At 40.8% G+C, this 16,247-nt stretch overlaps 1 protein-coding gene across 4 annotated transcripts in view; it reads right to left on the bottom strand.

The window, feature by feature from the left end:
- The window catches only part of TRAPPC8 (trafficking protein particle complex 8), a 54,724-nt gene extending 43,605 nt beyond the window's left edge, over nt 1–11,119 (bottom strand). For 2 of the 4 annotated variants that reach the window (XM_014936976.1, XM_014936975.1), the window contains exons 1-3: nt 10,737–11,119; nt 4,409–4,603; nt 1,825–1,908 (exon numbers count right to left, since the gene is read on the bottom strand). In XM_014936976.1, coding sequence (XP_014792462.1) covers nt 1,825–1,908; nt 4,409–4,603; nt 10,737–10,893 — 436 coding nt within the window. In that variant the 5' untranslated portion in view covers nt 10,894–11,119. The remainder of the gene's footprint in view (nt 1–1,824; nt 1,909–4,408; nt 4,604–10,736) is intronic. The other 2 variants (XM_014936978.1, XM_014936977.1) reach the window with 1 other exon arrangement.
- Nucleotides 11,120–16,247: the final 5,128 nt, after the last annotated feature.

Genomic DNA, 16,247 nt, shown 5'->3' on the forward strand with positions numbered 1-16,247 from the left:
GAAATTGAGTTTCATTTTTATGTTGGAATTATCTTCTAGTGCATTAAGTTAATGTATTTTGTTTAATCCTACTTTGTCAGGCAATCTCACATCAGCTTCATCCACACAGAAGTCAGATATAGTCATACTTCATAACTGAACTCAGCCTTAGCAGTCAGCACATTTCACATAAAAAGAGATCAACAGGAGGCAAACTTCTAACTTCTGATTATAGCCTTTCTACCAGCTGCTCTCTGAGCACTCATCTAAGGTATAAAAACCTTTTGGCTTTACTAAGTCCCACATGTAAATATGCCAACTATTTAAATCAAGGAAAACATAGCTTGTAAAATAAATAAGCATATTGTTTTTAACAACAAGTATACCAAAGCCTTGTAGTAACTCAGGTTCAAATCAAACAGCGTTTGAAATGTGACAAATTTAAAACAGTGATAGAAATTTCAACTGTATTTCAGTTCCAAGCTCTGTTTTCAGTTTTCCATTTCTGTTATTTTGGCTGTGATTCAGCTGTAAACACGTGGTGGGGTTTTTTTGGGGGGGGTGTTTTGGTTTTTTTTTGTTGTTGTTGTTGGTTTTTTTACATCTGACACAGCTACAAACAGGAAAGTACCACTTTGTTTTGTGGGATGGATTTGGGGAGTTTCTCCCCTCCCCTTTCTCATTCAGTCTATTAAGAACCTTGGAAATATCTATAAAAGCAACTGGATTCCCTCTACACAGCCACAATATAAGTTAACAGTATTCATTCAAGGGCATTTACAGGACTAATCATTTATAGTAGATATTTAAAAATAATAAAAATGCACCATATTCAAAACAAAAAAGTGCTTGAAGAAAATTCACAGATGTAACAATTCATAACACATTATAGCAGTGCATAGCAACACTGTGTCATTTAAGTACACAGACCCCTATGGTTTGCATTTTTCCAGTATACTATACAAGCCAAACTGAAGTTTAGGCAAACATGTTAATGTGTTCAGAAATTCTTAGAAAAAAAGAACTGGTAAGTAATATTCATACATAACAGCCTAAGAATAAGAAGTCTACTTTTTAGCTACCTGACTGACCAAGATGAATTTCATGGGTATCACCACTCTAGCACGTTCAGAAAGGAAGGCATTTTGCAGCTTCTGAGCTGACACTATTGACAGGATAGCTATTACTAACCAAAGGCATAAACTGTTAGTATCTAAAACTGAAAAGCATCAAGATCTGGCTCTTACAGACCACAACACAGAGCTTCACTATAAATTGAGGTCAATTATCAATGCATTCTGGGAGTAAGAAGTCGTATAAACTAGCTTAAAACATATTACAAAGCTTTTTCTTTTCTTTTTTTGACAACAGTCATATTCCAGAAAAAATGCCAATATAGCAGAGGCACATGCGCTTTAAGTACAGCCGGCACTTTAGTTCCAATTTGAAAAGTATTACCACCCCCTAAGAAGCAAGTCCTACAAAGAAGCAGGAAGTATTTACATTTGAAATGCAGAACATTGACAGTATACAGTCCCATAGGCCCAAAAAAGACAGTGCTTTTAAAGCATCAGGTCATTTCCCACCACCACTCTGCACTTATTGACTCTACGGAAAGACCAAATGATTTAGATTAACAGGAATAGAAATGTGACTAAAAGAAAAATTAAACAACCATCACCAATAGTTTTTCATTTAGGGGGAGGAAAAAAAAATGAAGGAACACACATCTACGCCAAGAAAAGTCTTAAACAGTTGTAGCAGATGGCAAGGAAAGGTGGATGGGGCACATGGAAAAGGAATAAAGGGCAATTTGGTAAATTGGCACCAACCACAAAAAAATACCTGAATAAAACGTGGATGTGTTCAGTTCCATCAGTGTCTCTTTCCAATTACTGTACCAAGGAACACTAGCTTTAACTGAGCGATCTGATAGAAAAAACATGGCATTATTATACTAAAAAGGGTCAGGTGCAAACACACTATTGGCTTTTATGCTCTGGTAGGACAAAGTAGAAAATCTATACCATGCAGGCCCATCAGGGACTGAAGACATTTGATTCCAGGTAACCTTAAACATGAACATTTCAGGCTCCTCAACATTTGACTGTGCAGTTTAATAGAATTCAATATTAATTTCTGGTTCAGCCCAAGTTATGGGCTTGAATAAAAATGGAAAGCTATAAAATAGTAAAGAATTAAGTTATATTTAGCTATTATTTCCATTTTTTGAGTTGGAAGATACTCTAAAATACAGGACACTAATTTCTGAGATTTCTCAGCCTGTAATACTCCAGTTAAATTAACTGAAGATGTTAGCTGCTGGAAGCAGTTGCCCCAACATTCTCCCTTATCTCCATCAGGTTCCTGCATGGCTGCATGCCAGCATCAGCATCACACAGCCCTGAGCAAACATTGCCAGGGAAGGAATCCAGCTGAAATCTTATATGAGAGAATAATAAAAAAAAAAGATTAAGTCTTCAGTAGGATCCTTTTTCCTCACTTTTCACATGCACCAGCACATGGGAGAAGCAGGCAGGGCTGAATGTAACACCCTTTCAGTAATCACCCAGGTCTCTCAGTACAAGAGGATTATGGAATTATGAAACTATTAAACAACAAGTGCAATAAAGTGTAACAAACAAGGATTACAAACAATTAAACCAATTCACCACAGCACTTCCGAAACTTTTCGGAAGAGATCAGGATCATGAGTCCAGTACTAGAAACACTCATACACGAACTTCCCAATGTTTGTGTCTAAAATATGTTTTAAAAAAGTTTCTTTGTAAATATTCATAGTTTTCCAAGCAGAAAAGGAACTCTACCTGACAAGGTAGGGACCTCCTCATGTCCTCCTACAGTGTAATGGGACCCAGGTTTCATCATGAAGAACACTGTGTCAGTGTTTTATGCTAAAGCCCTAAAAAGGGGTACCACAAAACTACAATGTTGTTACATGATTTTGTCCTTCTGTATGATCTTACACATCTTTCCTTCTCTCAAATAAGCATATAGCCAGTCTGAATGGCAATAAGAACCTAATCACTAAGAGACAGAGGATAGTCAAGTATGGTAATTTGTACATCTAAGGCTCTAGCAGCAAATAAGGAAAATAAAGGAGAATTACTTGCTTCCACACCTACAAAGAAAGCATGGCTTGATGTAGTCACTATCTTTTTTCCCTTCATCCAGTACCTGAATTCTAAATTGACTGTTATCAAAGTATCATGGAAAGGTCTCTTCACTACAATCATTCCACCTTCTTCGGGTTTTCCAATCTCTAAAATCAAAGCAGACTTTCCCTCCAAAAAGATTTCACAAAAAAATGGTAGTTTACCAATTTCACAGATAAACAGGGGCACAGAAACTAAAAAAGGGTGCAATTTCTCAGTAGCTCTCAAAAGTTAGAGTTTCCAGGCTCAAGTCTTTTCCTTTACTATCTTCCTTTACTATCAATATTTCACATTAAGTTGAAGATGTGGCTTGTAAATTAGGTATCAAAGATGTAGAATTATGCAATTTTTCATCGCCAACATAAAAAAAGTCAACGCACTGTGAAAACATCAGATACCAATCCTCATGAGTGTTTGTCAGTATTTTGTTACAGCAGAGCCAAATGGCTCACTGCATGTTAAATTTTACGTACAATAAATTACTTATGTTTAAATAGGGCAATGCATACATGCTTTGAATTAAGTATGTACTCAAAGGCTTTAATGGATTAGGGTCTTAATTGGGAAGAGTTTAATCTTCTCAGCTCTCAAGATCAGGTCTCATTTAGTATTATTCAGAATGCCTTATCCCTTGGAGATCTGAAAAAGAACATTTTTAGAATATTCTAGCCATTTTGACAGTGAAATATGAAGTACTGAGTTTCATGACAAAAAAAACCAACATGACAAGGAATCACACAACTTTTCTCAAAACCCTTTATCCTTAAACTTTTTGTGACAACTTTATGAACTCTATGCATTACACAATAAGTAAAGAGACAAAAGAAGCCAGGAGGACTAACTTCAATGTAAATGTATACATTAGTACAATATTGTAAATAAGTTCTGATAATTATTCAGCGAAGTGTAACAAGTTAGTACGTCAGTTTCGTAACAAGAAAACCTCTCTAATTTGATGAGCTATTAACACAGCCAGATCACAAGTATTTGCTATGTTAAAATAATACAATGGTTTATCACAAGTTCAGAAGAATTACACCATTAGGGAACATGAAGTTAAGGATTAAGTTCAGCCATTCTTTCAACATCATATAAAACCAAAATAATTTGATAAATCTGAATCCATAAAAACAATGACTCAAAACTGATCAACTCTGAGTAACTTTAATATATGCCACAAACTTGAAATTAAGGTTAGAAACCTTGCAGTAAATTCCAGTTTGATTACAGAAAAATGCAATATCATTACATACCACTAATGTTGAGATCATAGTCTCCAGCCGTGATCACATTAGCTACTAGTCCTTCAGCAGGCTGACTGACAGACACAACATCATTCAACAGTTTTCGAATGGCTCCGGGCTGAGGTGGGTGAGTAATAATGTTGTTGACAGCAATCTTCAAATTTTTAATTATGTGAAGCTGATTATTAGGATCTCTCATGTGAACTGAAAAAGAAAAAAAATAGGCTTTATTAAGGAGTGAAACAGTTAAAATAGCTACATAAATCAGCATTTCTCCAAGAGATTTTTTTTTTCTTTAAAGATTACTTTACCAAACCTCTCCATGATCAGTTTTAGATTACAGACCACAATACTTGAGTATGAAAAATGGAGGAGGGGAAAGAGAAGAAAGCAATTACTTCATGCTCAACATTAGTCTCATCTAGACAGGCTGATAAAACTTAGCATAGATCTTAGCTTATAAGAATATCCACTCAGAGAATAAAAGTACCCAAAATGCATTCCCAAAACCGTTGCAGCCCCTTCCTTGCAGAATGAACTCAACTTGCACAGAAATCCTATAGCAACCATGCATGGATGTCACATAACATCTTATATTCTGAGGGGTCCCCAGTTTCCAAGAAAACCCCAGTACAAAATAACAGCATTCAAAAAACTTGACAGGGACAGCACAGTATTAGCTCATCCAAAACAAACATCCTTTCACTTTTAATACTACAGTGCTATTATCTTAGTTTGTTTTGTTGGTGGCTGGTTTTTGGTTTTTTTTTTTTTAAAGAAATAGTTTTAGAATTCTCCCGTTCTACAGAAGGCATCAGATTATTTATGTTACTGAAGTTACATTTCTTGAGTGACAAACTTCTGGTAAAAATTCATCCATTAAAAAAAAAAAAAAAATCAACGTTAGTAACACCAGCATTTCTGATTCACCTCTAAATGCTTGTTTAAAAAAAAAAAAACCACACAAAACAGAAAAAGTCTTACAAGTATTAAATTTGATTTCAGAATTATGCATGAGACTTTTACCTGACAAGTAGTGGATTACTGCATGCAGCCTCGAAAAAGAAAAAAATATCCTAATGGTGCAGCTAAAGTGTCCATGGACCAAGTGTTTATGACAGAACTACAAACAGCTGGCAAGCATGTAAGTTGTTGGCACAGAGAGGTTGCTTATTTAGAAAAAGTGAAGTAGACCAGTAATACTTTAACAATAATATTCAAACAAAGAAACAAATTCTTTATTAAAATGAGCCTTTAAAAGGGTGATACCAGTCTTACGTTATTAGCACACAGTAACTTACGCTGTTTTGGCTTTGTGTTACTTATCCAAAAAATATTTTCCTCCCTAAATCCCTGCGCTTTTTTGGGTGGGTTTTTTGTTTTTCAAAAAAGCCTGTCTCCTGAAAAGCAAAAAATGATTAATCACAAGAAAATTAAGTGGGGGTTTTGTATGGGCCTTTTTGCTTCCCCCCCGCCCCTCACTTATATGCACTGGCTCACCTTTCTACTTACAGTCTAGCTCTGATCTTTTCACTAAAATGTGACTGGGCTGCAATCACTTTTATGTCTTACAAAGCTGCATTTTACCATAAGCAATAATCTGAGCTTCACATGACTTGGAAATGCAGAACTGCCTTTGTAGATTCTTTGTGAAACTTGCTCCCTCAAGCCATCTGTACATAAAAAAAAAAAACCTACTCGTGACCTTTTAAGTACGCATTACAATTCCATATCTGCCCTGATCTTTCATGTCATTTTCCCTATTTCAAACCACAAATCAGACCACAAATGCAGGCAGGACCCACTGAATACGCCTCCTTAAGACTCCTGGTGCTACCATGTGCCCCACAGCACAGCCCTCCACTCCTTTGCATTTTATTTTCACAAGGCACTGTATAGCATATAAAAGGCAGCACAACAGAAGATTCTTGTTTTCAATGTTGCAACTAACAACAAAACTCACACCATGAAGGTCCGAAACTGTATATAAAAGGCAGCACAACAGAAGATGATTCTTGTTGTTTTCAATGTTGCAACTAACCACAAAACTCACACCATGAAGGTCCGAAACTGAGTCTTCAGCCCCCTCCAGCCTGGAGAGCACTCCACACTGTTTCAGATGTTAACAACTACACAGCCCAAGCCAGACCACACACTAGATGTGTTCACAGGCTGTCTTAGCTGTTAAAGCAGATTTCCATCGCAGTTCTGAGTCTGGACTAGCACAGTTCTACCCTTCTCAGTCACACATTCACTCCCAACCTTTAGCCAGCGCTGAAACTCATAAGAGAAGCGTGAAGCAGTTTAGAGAACTGATCCTACCCCAAATGACCTATAAAACACAGGGGATTTTTCAGCTCCAAGTTTCAGATTAAACTGGTTCATTATAAGGCTGTTATCAACACAGAGGCGTGCAAACACGCTGGCTAAACTTAATTGACACAATTTGGTATTTCTATTAGAGAGCTGAAGAAGGGAATTCACTCTTCTCCCATCTTATCATATAGGTAAATAATCAACCCTACTGCCACACGATTACTGAAAAGATCAAGTGTAAAGGAAGCAGCAGAAACAAGCAACTATGTTTTATCAGTTTGCCTTTTCCAATACAGCTGTAACACTAAAACATTTCATTTCAGAAAGCATTTTGCCAAAAGTAAGAATAGTAACATATACTAGAACAAGATCTTTCTCATCAGAAGTTGAGAATCTTCCAATGTTGACTAAAATATTCACAAACAAGGAATTCTTAACATTCAACTAAGCTCAAATAAACGCAGCGTTCCCATTATACCTCCTTACTTCCAGCACATATTTAAGGCTTAGAATCAGACAAATTCATCAGGAGCTCCCCCTTTTTAAGTCATAAAGCACTTTGGTTTCTGAGTAATCAAGGCCAAAGTGACACTTTCTAGTTGAAGGGCACACTGTAATTCTCCCTCCCACCAAGACAGTCTTAGTTCAGATAGTATTTTTAAAGATTCTTAAGAACAGGATGCTTTTTTTTTTTAAAGAAAAGCTACCTATATGATTTATACATTTGTTAAATTAGGCATTAGTTGTTATTAACACACACAATTGTTACAGACTGCCACTCTGAAAATAAATAGAGCTTTAAAATCCACAATATACTCAATATACTTTTTGTTTCCTTTATCAAAGAAAAAGTTTCCTTTATCAAAGACAGAAGTTTGGGATGGGTTTGGGGCTTGCTTTCTTCTAAAGCAAAGACTTTTTTAACCACTCGTCCTTCAGTAACAGTGATTTATTTATGGAAGTCAAGAACCTAAAGATTACAGCAAGGAGCACTTTGAAACTGTGCTCAGGACTTCCTACCATCACAATTTGCTATATGACAAGGATATTTTTGGCTACACCAACATTATCAAGTGACTGATAGGCAGAATTTGATGAGTAGATTAATACTCATTAGTGCAGAGGCACTACATCCACAGTGTGTATGTTTGCGGGTTTCTACTTGAAATCAGATATAATCTGGCCTCTTTGGAGTCAGCAGCCACGAGCAGCACATGGTTCAACACTACTTGAAGAATCAAGGAGACACCTGTGTCTCCACACCTCTGTTAACGTGTGAAGGAAGACTGATACACGCACAGTAGACAGCTCAGCTTAGTTTCTGTGTATCAAAACCATTTTGCACATAAACCAGGAGATTCCCTTCATGACCACACCACTTCTCTAAGTGAGACTGTAGATGAACGTGCAGCCTTCAGCAGACTCATGAACTATGTAAATCCAAAACTTCAAAGAAAAATCTGTATTGTAACGGGACCCTAAAGTCATAAGTAAAAGGAACAGTTTATTTCTAAAGAGATGAAATACTGATCAACCCAATTTTACATTAAAAATTTAGTGAAAGAGCCACTAAGTAAAGATAGGAGTATGTATTAAAAAAAAAAAAAAGAACAGCATTTCATGCTACCTTAAGAAAAACTGTCCTTAAAAGTAAAGAGATCAAAACAATCATAAGCAGTAAAATATGCAGTTGTAGAGGCATGTGCATGTACACACGTTCTGCTGTACCCTGATCAGACCATTAATCAGGACTCTCTTCTCTTACTGTCATGAAAAGCACCATGGAAAGGTTTTACTGCTATGTCTACTGCTATTAAGGTAGAGCAATTTAAGACTTATCCTATGTTTTCAGGTCTTGTGCACAGGATACAATTAACACTGTCATCACGCAACAGTGTTTGTGCAAACTGCAACAACCATGTTTCCCTTTCATAGAGCTCCACAAATTCTGGAGCTACAGAAATAGCTTACCATTACACAGACTCCTGAGAAATTTTATCGTACTGAACTACCCTACTGCCTGAAGAAAATGTCTAGTACTGCTTTCCCTACTGTCACACACACTGGTTTTCACCACAAGAAGTTACATACAGCACGCAGTAACGTTCTTTCCATGAAGCTAGAAAAGGAAGTCACAGTTGAAGAACTGCAGTCAGGCTTGTGGCTTGTTGAATCAGAATACACAGAGTAGTGCAAAAACAAAACCCACTGTACCAAGCTTCAACTTCTCGGCTCTCTGACCCTCAGGTAAGGTTTTGAACAGGATTGTTCAGACTGCTAAAGTCAGGCTGCCTACACAGAACAAGGATGCCCCTTCTCAAAGATTCATCACAACGGCCACAGCTGTAAAATTAGGAAATTGACACTGTATCATGGGAATTTACATGCAGTTCATGAAGGTGTCCATTATTACATAACAGAGGTTGCAGAAGATTGATTACAGGAACATCAAAAATTACTATGAAATCATGAAAATCAAACAGTGGATCTTTCCTTCACAGGTTTTTAGAAGGATACAGAGATCAAGTCAGCATATCAGTCTCTCAAAAAATACGCTCAAAGTCTTACATTGTATCACGGGAGGAAGTCTAATCTTCAGCCACAACTAACTCCTTTATTAAAAGAGGGTGAAGACTACTTTGGTTTATATGCATCACCATCAAGGTCTGCATTTACACGGGGAACACTGAGGATGATTCAGGTTTGCAAGTTCCTTAACTGTTACAATAGTTGGAACAAAAAGAGTTACAACTAAGTGACAACAGAAGTAAGTATTCTTGAGAGTGAATGCTTCATTTTGAATAGTCTGCCTGGTTTTGTTTGCTAGATGTGTTTTGAAAGCCTTTCGCCAAAGAAACTAAAAAGATATTTAAGTAACTTCAGAATTCCAAGGATGTGAGCTTCTGCATTTATTATTTTTACCCCTGGTGCATTCATTAAATAGGTCATTAGTGTTGCTAAACAAAGGGAAAAACATTTATTATCAAATTATGGTTACTAGGTTATTAAGACCTGCCGCAGAATTAAGGCAGATTTTAACAGTTAAGTTGGCACCATTTTTTTTAAATAGCAGTGCAAAAATGTAACTCAAGTTTCATTTCCTTGCACTGTTCCCTCAACACATAACAAGAAGAGACTGAAGCCTGAGCTGTGTCTGTCAAAAACAAAATCTGACAAATGTCACTTCATTGCTATTCTGAGGAGCAGTTCCATTCTGACTGCTGTTCTGCAAGCAGTGTCTTGAAAAGCACAGCTTAGTTAAATTAAAAAAAAATCCAGACAGTATTTTAAAGCACTACAGTAGAAGAACCCTATCATTTAGCTTAAGTAGTCAGTTTCCAGTTTTGCTGGTAGTTTACATGGTAGTTTCACCTATGCCACATAACCAGCTCAATTCCCACTTTCTCTTTGCACGAGTGTAACTTACAGAAACATGTATGTATGTATGATAAAACTACAGGTAAGAGAAAGCAAAGACTTGCAGCTGAAATTACAATAAATGTTTCCGAAAGAGCGACTGTACTTTCAACAACTGGGTAGGTTCACTAACAGCCTTAACACAAGAGTGAATTCCAAGAAGACTGACAGTAAGAATCAGGGACAAGTATTAGCCAGACAAACAGCAAAGTCGTTTTACAGAAAGAAAAAAATCCCCTTGGAAGAGCTAGATTTACAAACACCTTCCTCTTCAGCTCTGCAGATGTCTCCAGGAGAAGCCTAACTTCCAAGGTTCCACGGAGAAGAACAGGTCGAATAAAATCAAACAGACTCATCAGCCACCCGGGGCAACCCCGGCAAACGGGCTGCCTGTCACGGCTCCGGGTAACACCCGGCCGTGCGGCCGCCGCCAGGGCCCAGGGGAAAGGGGTTTCGCCTTCCGTCTGTCTCCGCTGCGGGAGGCGGGCGGGACCCCTGCCCTCCCCGGGGAGGCGGCCGGGCGGAAGGGAGCAGCAGCGGCGCCGCCGCCTCCCCCGCCCCGTGTAAACAAGCCTTGCGCCCGGCTCCCGCTCCCGGCACCGACCTTCCGAGGTGAGGCGGCAGAAGGGCTTCACCAGCTCGGCGAAGCTCAGGTTGTTCTTGCGGGTGAGCCTCTCCGCCTCCTCGCTGCACAGCGCGGCCACCAAGGGCACGAACGAGTCCTGGATGAACTCCTGCACCGACTGCACGCACTGGGCCATCGCCGCCGCAGCCCGGGGGCCCCAACCGGCCCCGCCACCTTCCTCCGCTCTTCTCCGCCCGGCCCCGCCGGCTTCTCTCCTTCTTCTGCCGTGTGTCCACCCGGCGCTGCCTCCCTGCGGCTCCCTTCTCCGGCGCGGCGGCCCGCCGACACCGCGGCCACCGACCGCTCAGCAACCGGCCAGCGCCGCCATGTTGCGCCTCAGCCGAGCCCCTCGGGGAGCGCCCGCTCCCGGCGGCCCCCGCGCTCGCTCATGTGATTGGCCGACAAGGGGCGGAGCCGGGGCGGGGCGGAAGCGGCCGAGAAGGGGGAGGCGACGGTGGCCGGGCGGGGGTGGGTGTGTGTAGTGCGTCTTGTACTACCCTCTCTCCCCCCTCCCCGTTCGCGGGCAGTTGGTGCGTTCCGGGGGAGCGGGCGCGCGGAACTGTCACCAACAGTCCCCAACGGCCTTCACCTGGATGAGGCGGCCAGCGCCCGGCGCGGGGGTCGCCCTGCCGCCCGGAGGGTGGTTTGCGGCAGGCCCGGGGATGGTGTGGGGGCTCGGCTCCCTGCCGCTGCCCTCCCTCTGCCCACGCCGGGGCTCGGGGCTCGGCGCTCAGCCCCCGGGGGTACCCGCCGAGCAGGCCGCTGGCCTCACGGCCGCCTGCACACCCGCCACGTCCTCCCCACTGGCTGGGCAGCCGGGGCCGGCTCTGCGTCCGGCGGAGGCACCGCTTATTAAACGAGGTGGTAGAGGAGGGGAGAGTTGGATCACCCTGGGTTTTGCGGAGCTATTAACCCCTAAAAGCCCCAGTTTCACTGAATTTCACTGAATTTTTTAGAGTTGGAAGGGACCATGGAGATCATCTAGTCCAACTCCCCTGCTGAAGCAGCATTGCCTAGAGCTGGAGCATGTTACTCAGGACTGCATCCTGAAAATCTCCAAAGAAGGGGACTCCAAAACCTCCCTGGGCAGCCTGTTCCAGGGCTCTGTCACCCGGACTGTGAAGAAGTTTTTTCTCATATTTGAGTGGAATCTCCTATGTCCCAACTTGTGCCCGTTGCCCCTCCTCCTCTCACTGGAAACCACTGAAAAGAGTCTGGCTCCCTCTTCCTTCAACCCTCCCTTTAGGTGCTTATAGGCATTGATAAGGTCTCCCCTCAGCCTTCTTTTCTCCAGAATAAAGAGTCCCAGCTCTCTCAGCCTTTCTTCATAAGGGAGTTCAGTTCTGGAGCTTCAATATATATCCAAGAAAGAATTAAAATAATAATAATAAAAAAACCCACAACCAAAAAACCAGAATCCTTAAAGAGTTGTTTAGGGTTTCTCTGGTGGACCTATTGCTGCTCAGTTGCATGCATTTAAGGAAAGTGATGCCAAATAACATAATTTTTTATATTCGCCTGTTAATGCATTCTATTATATATAAAGTCCCGCTTTTACATGTGTAACCTGAGTAAGTAAATTAAATGGGAGGAATACAACAGTGATGATCAGTGACATCAGGATCAGGATGAGTGATTTTTGTATGTTCTTTACAAATATAGAGTATGGTAGTAGGGGTGGGTTTTAACACACTGGCAGGGATAGTCCTTAGGACAGGGCTTGTAAACATCACAGAAAAGCCCCTATGTCTTTGGAAATCAAGGCTTACCAAGATTATAATAGAGCATGAATTCAACAGTAAGGTTTGGAAATCATTAGCCAATTTCTGAATATTTGGCAGGGCTGTCAGAAGCAGGAAGTTTTTTATGAATTACTGAAGTGTGCCAGGGTAAGTACAAGAGGGAGAGTTTATTCTGAGGGAAGACTTAAAACATGAGATCACTCCTTTCTAAATGCAAATGTCAGGGGCAGAGATGGTATTACCACTTATTTTAAATAGGAGATCACACATCGTTTTTCAGATGCATGATTTACAGAGGCATAAGAAGCCAAGCCTCATTATTTCTCCCACTGCCAAAAGTACTCTTTATGTGCAACTAATTTCCATGGTAAATCTTCGTGTATAAGAACCTTTCGAAAAAAAAGCAAAAGGAAGATGAGGTTATTTTTGAACTTGATATTACAGAATTAATACATCCTAGTTGAAAACCAAATAAAACTCGGGAAAATAATATCTAATTGTCTTCTCTAACAAATTCAGTAATTTGGAAATTAGTGTTAACTCATTTGTCTACATCAGTTGGGTCAGCAACTTCCTCTGCAAATGAAAAATTAGTTATTAATTCAATGTAGGCAGTAAGAAAAAAACTAATAGCCATACAACTCATGTTCTCAGGACTGAGTCCTGGTAATGTTATCCAAAAGCTACTAAATATTGCAGAAAAAAATATTTTGGCTTTTACAGATTTTTAGAACAAGGTGAAGGCCAACATCCTGCAAATATTTACAGCTTATCCACATGTGGAAATTCCCCAGAGCTGTTCCAAAATAATATTTTCACAAATACTTTAAAGCATGACCTCCACATGGGCACTGTGGAAGAACGGTGCTTCTCCTCCATCCCTCGTAATCCATTACCTCTGAACAGTACAGGAATTACATCTGGTAAACTGAAGTGGATCAGAAGAAGTCCCGATCCTGTTCACACATGACTTGACATTAAAAATTATTTTGAAATTCTGACCACTATTATGTCTTTCTGGCAGAGATTCAATTTTTGATTCAAATTTCTGGCAGAGATTCAAATTTTATGCGGCTATTAGCAATATTCTGTAGCCATTACAGAGTGAGAAATTGTTCATTTTTATTGTAATTGCATGGTTGGTTTGTTTTTTTTTAATCAGATCAGCTCTGCATTCTAAACCTGCATTTGTGTGCTCAAAATTTATTCTCTGTGTGTGAAAACGTGTTGTACCCATTTTCTTTTTACCCAGTATTAGGAATTTGGTCCGTAGAATTTCTCTTGAGGCAGTTCTCTCCCCGTAGGACACTGTCCCAAGGACTGGTGCTGTCACACGAGTGTCACACAGTTCTGCTGCCTTGTGGGCTGTGTAGTGTTTTCCCCGTGGCAGAGAACCTTTGATGCAGCCTCTGACTTGCCTGCCCTACAAAGGAGGGATAAACAACCCCATCTTCAATGAACACAGTATCCCAGATCTGTTGCTAAAAATAGTGCCGTCAAAGAGGATTCAAATGACATTATCTTTATTTACAAGGCAGAAAGCACATTAGAAGGAATAGAATATCGCTAATTTCTTGTATCATTCCCAAGCTTGGCAATGCGTGCACAAAATCTTGCTTTCAGAGTCTGACAGTGTGCAAATAGATAGGAGAGATAATGGACAGAAGTACAATGGGATAATTAAAAGTCAGGAATCCATGCTTTAGCCATCTGAATTATGTAACTGAAAATACTGTATTTTCCAGAGGAAGAGATGGATCGAAGGAAACAGCAGGTGAACAGAAGTGAGATTGTGTAGTAGGTGTAGAGATGGGGTAGGACAGGGGAGGCCCGGTCAGAGGGAATAGAAAAAGAGAACAAATAGTAAGAAAGCATCTTGAATAGACCAGAACAAAAACATCACTGAGGCAGAGAAATATGTCCACGTCTTGAAACATCACTGAGGCAGAGAAATATGTCCACTGTTTTGATTGTAATAAAACAGAACATGATTGTAAAATTTGGACTTGAAATTGCTTATCCTTTACCCCTCTGCTGCTTTCTTGCTGCTGCCGGGAGTGCTGCTGCTTGGGCTGGAAGCTCCCTGAACTGAGAATTTCTGTGATTCCTTTGTGCAGCTCACCGTGACAGGCAGCAGGAGCTTTCTGCTGAGCTGAGCTGCTGCTGAGGAAATTTGTTTGAAAAGGTTTTTTTTCACATGCTAATAAAATAGTATTTGTATTATTGTGTAGGTTTAAGAGGAAAAAGAATACAGAATTGCAAATGCTGCAAACCCAAGTTGAATCCAATGCTTTCATTTGCAGTTACTGAAATATGGAACATGTCTGTTTCCTTCTAAGTTCATTACAGGTTAAACTGGACCCTTTAAAGTTTACGTCACGGACTCCCAGCTCCCTGCAAACTTCAAGGGCACATTTGAGTTTTTGCTCAGTTCAAGCTTCTGCAGAGTCACAGAAGGGACATTCTGCACAGCGGTTCACTCCAGGGATTTTAAGGCTAAACTCACGCAAGAAGGTACATACTGGGGGGAAGTGGGGGGTGGGAGTGAGTTGGTTGCTTGGGTTTTTCTTTTAATAAACCACACTGATAAACAAATCATTGCAAGTGAGGTACCAGTGTAGATTTAGAGCCAGTTAGCTGCTGCCACGCAGTAATTCCTCAAGGGGAATCCGGGAACCTGATTTCTCAGCTTTTGGATTTGCATATGGCCATCACAAGCCTCCTGGACAATGTGGTCCTTGGTGTCAGATGTTCTGTGCCAGTGTCACCGCTGTGGTGGATGAATTGCTGCCAGAGTGAGGTGGTGATGTCTGAGGCTGTGGTCCCTGCAGTCTGCCAGGCACAAGTAGCTCTCGGAGTTTCACTGCCTTCAACAGATCAGGAAGAGCTCTTGAAGAGCTCCTGTGCCTTGCAGGACAAACAGAAAACAACAAACATGGACAGGAGAAAGAACAACTCATCCTGTGCTGAATCAACTCACGTTTCTCCAAAAGACAAGGGGAAAAAAATCAATTCTGAAGGAAGATTTTACACAGCCAGTCAGTAAGAATGTGCCAGGGACCTCAAGTATTTACCAAGCCCATATGTACCAAATGCCTCTGACTCACATACACACTGAATGAAACAGAAGGTCAGATGTGCAGCTGCAAGGGTTAAACATTAAAGTTTACCCTGCCATGCCTCAGGGTGGGACATAAAGAGGAGTAGATGGCAGCAGATGGTCAATCTCCAGCTCTTCCAGTCAATTGAGTCAATTGGACACCCTCCCTGCCAACTCCATGCCTTTGATGGGCATGGGATGGGAATTTGTGGTCATGCAGCTCTCCTTGCAGGCATGATAATACAGCTTCCTGTGAACTCCTGGTACCTAGAGCGAGCTGAAAAGAGCTGGTAGCTCTTGATGACCCTGCTCTGGGTGGGATTTCTAAGGTCATGGTTCTCTAGAACCTCTCTTTTGTTCCCCATAGAAGCACCCATCTACCACTCCCCTGACTCAGCCCAGGGTTAACAGCAATCTTTTATTCTGTGCTGGTATTGCCCCAAGGCTTTTAAGATAAGAGCCTCTTTTTATTAACAGATGCAAATCTAAAAAGAATCCATAAGAATCAATGTCAGGTTTTCATATAAATATGGGGCCTGCACAAAACAAGAGGGAGAGAAGTAGAAGAAAAGAACGGAAGGAAAGGAAGTGGGGCCAAACTTAACAAGAGGGAGAGAAGTAGAACGGAAGGAAAGGAAGTGGGGCCAA

The sequence above is a fragment of the Calidris pugnax genome, unplaced genomic scaffold, assembly GCF_001431845.1.
Source record: "Calidris pugnax isolate Ruff unplaced genomic scaffold, ASM143184v1 scaffold51, whole genome shotgun sequence".
Lineage (NCBI taxonomy): Eukaryota > Metazoa > Chordata > Aves > Charadriiformes > Scolopacidae > Calidris > Calidris pugnax.